Source organism: Gigantopelta aegis, unplaced genomic scaffold (assembly GCF_016097555.1).
Source record: "Gigantopelta aegis isolate Gae_Host unplaced genomic scaffold, Gae_host_genome ctg3764_pilon_pilon:::debris, whole genome shotgun sequence".
In the NCBI taxonomy this organism is placed as follows: Eukaryota; Metazoa; Mollusca; class Gastropoda; order Neomphalida; family Peltospiridae; genus Gigantopelta; species Gigantopelta aegis.
Genome location: NW_024533500.1, coordinates 1 through 6,432, shown reverse-complemented (window position 1 = coordinate 6,432; position 6,432 = coordinate 1). Strand labels below are relative to the sequence as shown.

General features: G+C 34.1%; 1 protein-coding gene across 1 annotated transcript; it reads left to right on the top strand.

Annotated features, from left to right (window-relative positions):
* Positions 1–460: 460 nt before the first annotated feature.
* Positions 461–2,681, top strand: LOC121392410 (pheromone-processing carboxypeptidase KEX1-like; the record flags this gene model as incomplete). Its single annotated transcript, XM_041523635.1, has 3 exons — positions 461–581; positions 1,788–2,114; positions 2,622–2,681. Coding segments are annotated over exons 1-3 (460 nt in total), but the record flags the coding sequence as incomplete, so codon positions are not given.
* Positions 2,682–6,432: the final 3,751 nt, after the last annotated feature.

Genomic DNA, 6,432 nt, shown 5'->3' with positions numbered 1-6,432 from the left:
CAATGAGAAACTCAATATTAGACACTCAGATCAATTTATATATTACATGTAAGAACACTAGCATATACATTTTGACACCCCACCCACCCCCTTCTAAAAATTGTTTATGATGAATGAACTCTCACCTGGAAGTGATCTGTGTAGTGAGACCTGAACTCTCTATTGTTTTTGTCACAATTTCCAACCTACGTTTTGAAAGCATCGCATTGACTTTATCATGTGTTTGCAAATCTCTTAGATGTCTACGTTATGTCCGTCTTTACTTAGAAATATTAAGCGGGGTTTTTTTCAACGAAAAAATTGACCAAACGTACATTGCCAAGATAATTGCAATCCCCTGATGCAGGCAGCGGATTTCTGTCGAAAAGTTAGGTACAAATAGTGACAAAATCGATATAGGTGTTTAAATCGATTTTAATTTTCTTATCGTTACTGTTTCGCATTTCAGGTTCTTTGACGATGTAGGTGTAATAGAGAAATATCAACAAGAAGCAGACTGGTCAGAATCATGATAACAGAAATAGTGGTTTTGATAGTGGTTGGTGTGGTGACCCTTGTTATCTACATAACCTGCAGAAATAGTAAGTGATATATACCTTAGTACCAGGCAAGATAGGTCACTATTATAATAACAGAAATAGTGGTTTTGATAGGGATTGGTGCGGTGACCTTTGTTATTTTCATAACCTGCAGAAATAGTAAGTGATATACCACGTACAGTACCAGTTAAGAAGTCACTATCATAATAACAGAAATAGTGGTTTTGATAGTGTAATTAAATATATTGACTAGTAATTGTATATGAGCAATGGTAACAGATCTGAAGTCAGGCTCAGCGAAGCCGGAGGGGGTGGGCTGGATTGTTTTTATTCTGAATTATTTGGGGGGCAACAACCCAGTCTGCCCCACCAATAATTCAGAATAAAAACAACTATTGGTATTTAGGCTACCAGTATTTGTTGTAATGAATTAATTTCATTTGTAGAAGGCAGGAAACTGCCTATCAGGGCATCTAGGTTTTGATGTTTTCTATTGCAGAACTCCTAGGAACACACAGTCAGTTACAGTTTAAAATAAAATTTCTGTATGACACAAAGCCCATGACGTAAATTTATTTGGTCAATATGTCCACTAACGAGTAATGTATGAAAACAAATTGTATACATTTTATCTTTGGTAGTAATTATAGGCTTCCCGATAAAAGCGATTCTGTAAAAACAGATGTAAACACGAAAGTTTGTTTTTCAAAGTACCAAAGTTTACTTTATGGATCAAGAACCATTCTAAAACAGTTACAGTAATAGTATTTGATGTGAATTATTCAGCAAAAGACTTTTTATAAAATCTATAATGAATTCTTTCTCAGTTACACTTACGTGAACGTGGGCCAGTTGCAACTTCATATAAGAAAATAACCTTTTAAATTTTTAGTTGATCACACAATTAATTTCCAGTTCTGTCCATTTTGGTGGGGGTTTTTTTTAAAAATATTGTATCTGATCATTCATAACATTTGACAACATTTGCTAAATCTAAATTACAAAACATGCACAAACAGCAATTGATATACGCTTTAGACCAGCTCACTGTAGAATTCAGGTGTTGTACATTAAATAATTAACCCCAGAATGCCTTGCACACCAACATTTACTCTTCATTATTAATTAAATAACTATAAGAGGATGGCAAAGGTTCAACAGCAAACTTTGTATCACACTTTCTCTCATGGTAATTTGTTAGTGGTCAAATTATTTATATGATCAGTGCATTTGGCTTTTTCTTTTCAGGACAATGGACATCTGTGTCTGGTGACTCTGTTAGCCAAATAAAGGAAGAGCCAAAGATAACCGATGATGTATTAATGTCAGAACGTGACGTGTCTGAAGAAGTGGACAGAGAGGGCGAGGTCACAACCCAGAATATGTCCAAACACATTCCAGACAGCGCAGACGATGACCGTGATGATGATGATGATGATGATGATGATGATGATGATGCTATTGCTGAAGATGCACGGAAAAGGGAGACAATGGCGGAAGTACCAAACACGAAAAGTGATGATAACCTTCCTACAGGACAAAACGTCAGTGATACAGTATTGCGTGACACACCAGGTAATGTATATTGTTGACATTCGTGTATTAAGGGCTAGAGCAGCCATTTAGAATAATATGTCAGGAAAAATGAAAGGCATGTTTGTTTAACAATAAACAAAACTACATGAACAACAAATCAGTAGCTGAGAAGTCTCTTACACATTGGTAACTACTACTAGCATAATGTCTTGCATACTGGCCGCAGATTATACATTTTAAATGTGCTCTTCCATAGATACATATAATGTAGAGAGTTGTATTCAAAATGGTGGACAGTATTTATAGAAATAGCTGTAATATATGGCACACACTATTTATAAAGAACAAGTAAAATGGCTACATCAACTTGTCTAATTTTTGTCTTGCCTTCGCGAGATATATGTGTACTTTTAATAAATATATATACATGTATATATATATATTTTAAATATATATGTATTCAGATGAATATTATATCTAACGATGCAGCTATGAGCAACACCAAATATATTACATATTAAGTCCATGGAATTCTTGTGTTTTCAGCAGACGTGCAAATGCAGAAAACGAAAAAGAGAAATGTAATAAAAGTAAACATGTCTCCAAGTAAGTAGTAATGTTCTTGTTTATTTTGCTTTTGAAGTGGATTACCTGTAGTATTTGTTTGAGTAATCGGATCATTTATGGAATATATATATATACAAAACAGTATTGATTTATGTAATTATTAATTGCATGCACATTTTATAAAGAATCGTAGAATATTGAAAAAGGAAATAGCCAGAAACGTTGACAACAAAATGCTAGCACCAAATGTGATAAAATAGTCTTCATAATTATGTCACTGTGTTTTTATCTGGATATAACGCTCCCTATCTATAACGTCCACTTCCCCCTAATCTCTTGGGTAGCTATTATATATTCAGGTTTGACTATTTTTACTCAAGCACACACATTTTTGTTAAAGGTACTTTTCTCTCAAAGTAATGTGGGCAATATTTCTGTAAAATTACTTAGTTCCTTGCTTCAATTATTATTCTATGCACATGTGTGTGCAACTTTAGACGTCACTTTGTTTACGGAAGGTGTAGGACGTTGGTTGGCTGTCTACTGGCACACACTGTACAATGACTGTCCTATAGATGGAGTTGGAACCATATAATATTGTGGTGAAGATTTTCTCTCCTTTGTAAACAAAACACCTGGTATATTGTCATGGCTGCATATCATTATAACTATGACAATCTATCTTGGACAGAAATACAATATAAAATATACTAATGACCGTTTCATAATCATCACGCATAACTGACAAATTTCGTTTCTATCGTTGTTGTGTAGTACAACGTTTCAAAATTTTTGGTTTTCAGATGATGATGATGATAACTAGTTTAACGTGCCCATATACCACTAGGGTTTCGAACACGCCCATCCCGAGTCCGACCTCCGATAAGATCGGTGGCCTGACTCGGGATGGAGGGGGGGAGGGAAGGGGGGTTGAAAATGGGCAGAATTTTGAAAATAGCAATTAGTAAAAAATTTAATAGAATAAATACAAAAAATAAAAAGGTTACAAGCCAAAAATAAAAAGAATTGACTGCTCGGCCGAATATTTATATAATTTGGAGCATTTTAGAAGGACTGTCCAAAATTAAATAAGAGAAAGAAGAGAGGATCGGACCATTTAATAATATTTAAAAAAAAAGAAGTAATTTCGACATAAAATTTTGAACGCAGATCTAAAAGTTTAAAGTCCGATCGATATGTCCACGCGAGTGGCCTCGTTAAGGCCGTTTGGGTGCACAGCTTAAAGGGACGAGATGGGTTGCATCCCGTCAAGAAAACCCCTAGATTGACAGTCGATAGACGTTGAAGGTGTAGTGCTGTGCTAAAACCACTTTATATTATAGGGTTCTGCAGTATGAAACGTAAGATATTATTATTATTATTATTATGCAAAAACCTGCAAGAGCTAAAATAAGTTTAAATATTCAAAGTAGTAGGCATGTGTGTGTGTGTGTGTGTGTGTGTTGAGGTTACTATATACAGATAACAGCTATGGACATGTGACCTGTTTTCTCTTTTTTCAGAAACACAAAGTGAAAGATTTTGCAATATGAAACGTAAGATATTATTATTATTATTATTATTATTATTACATTTGTATTATTATTATGCAGAATACTACTAGTAGTGAATATGCAACATGATGCTGTTGCTTCAGTATTCAAAATAGTGCATGTGTATGTTAGTCCATTAGCCAGGACCCAAAATGTGGCCAATTGGTACCATCTGAGAGGACGAATGCTCATAGTGATTTTTGTCAAGGCCTACATCCCTAGGGATGGAAAATGTATGATAGCATTGCAGGACTCACAGCTTTCTGTGTGTATCCACCCGTTGTGTGACCCTACCCCCATTTCCACGACAGTTATATTTTTATAGAATTGCTAAAAGGTGACTAGTGTAAATGCATTGTAAAATGTTTGTCAGGGCATTTAGGAATGCAAAACGTGGAGGACTGGGAGGTAATGGTTTGGTGAATTCAGATATGTTACCAATATTGAAATCCTTTGAGGATTGGGAGGTAATGGATTGGTGAATTCAGATATGTTACCAATATTGAAATCCTTTGAGGATTGGGAGGTAATGGATTGGTGAATTCAGATATGTTACCAATATTGAAATCCTTTGAGGACTGGGAGATAATGGTTTGGTGAATTCAGATATGTTACCAATATTGAAATCCTTTGAGGACTGGGAGGTAATGGTTTGGTGAATTCAGATATGTTACCAATATTGAAATCCTTTGAGGATTGGGAGGTAATGGATTGGTGAATTCAGATATGTTACCAATATTGAAATCCTTTGAGGATTGGGAGGTAATGGATTGGTGAATTCAGATATGTTACCAATATTGAAATCCTTTGAGGACTGGGAGATAATGGTTTGGTGAATTCAGATATGTTACCAATATTGAAATCCTTTGAGGACTGGGAGGTAATGGTTTGGTGAATTCAGATATGTTACCAATATTGAAATCCTTTGAGGATTGGGAGGTAATGGATTGGTGAATTCAGATATGTTACCAATATTGAAATCCTTTGAGGATTAGAGTCTCATATAACACTTTTTTTTGTAACGTTACAAAATATAATTCCCAGTTTTATTTTTCAGTAGAAATTTAACATAAAGTTTAGGCTCAGCACCTCAAATATTCTTTTTGAAGGATCTTATTGCAGTAGAAGCTTGTTTTGACATCTAGTTAATATTTACATCCTATATATATACAGTTTCTTTGGAAGTGTTATTGTGTAACATCCCTTTTGATAACCCTACCCCCTTTCCTCAAAAGAAGTATTTCAAAGGAATTGTTAACAGGATAACTAAATAAAAGCATCATACAATATTTATTCAGATATACATGGCAAACTTAAAGGTAGACACAGTTGGTGGGATATAAATCTGAGAAATAGAAGCAATAGTGACATCATTTGAAAGTTAAGGTGTCACATAACACTTTTGTTTGATTATTAGGTAATGCAATTTTCGCCATTTTACAACTGTACTTCCAGCTGAAGTTTAGGTTTACAATTTTTCAGGGCTTTAATGTACCTTAATGTTTGTTGGACTCCCACGAATTATTTAGATCTTCCATATATAAAGCATTTGTTAAGCTATTTGCTAATGAAGTTATTAACATCAGCATGGCTTCTTTTTAAAAAATATTTGGTAATACAAATTTTATTATTTTTTAATATAAACCCATTAAAAGTTCCTGTCAACTTAAAATGTACTTTGATCACATATATATTTGTACATACAGGTGATAATAAAGATTATTGTTTTTAATCATATTGCTGTACAAGACTAAGTTGAAACAATAAATCAGTTGAAATGCATACATTGCCTTGGTAGATTAAAAATACCATGATAAAGATGGATTCATATTTTGCGGATATCAAATTTCTGTGCTACATTTCCATCACTGTCTTCAACCTGGTTGTCAAAATCTTCAATTATGAACGTTATACTAGTCTATATAGATGCTATATAGTCTAATTCTGTTTCTGTTTTCCAGCATATATCAAGGCACTTTTTGTCACTGGGTCATATTCTACATTACAATCTGGTTGATTGAATGTTGTGTAAATACTATGTTTTATCAAACAATCCCTACATAGTTATGCTTCGTGTCTTTCGAGGTTGAATGCAAGCTGTGTATGTTTTATCAAACAATCCCTGCATAGTTACACTTTTGATTCTGCCCTTATTTGCACAGAACAGAAACATATCCTGGCAGACTCTAATCTAGAATTGAAACAATAGGAGAAGTGAATTTCTCCCTTTCAAGAAG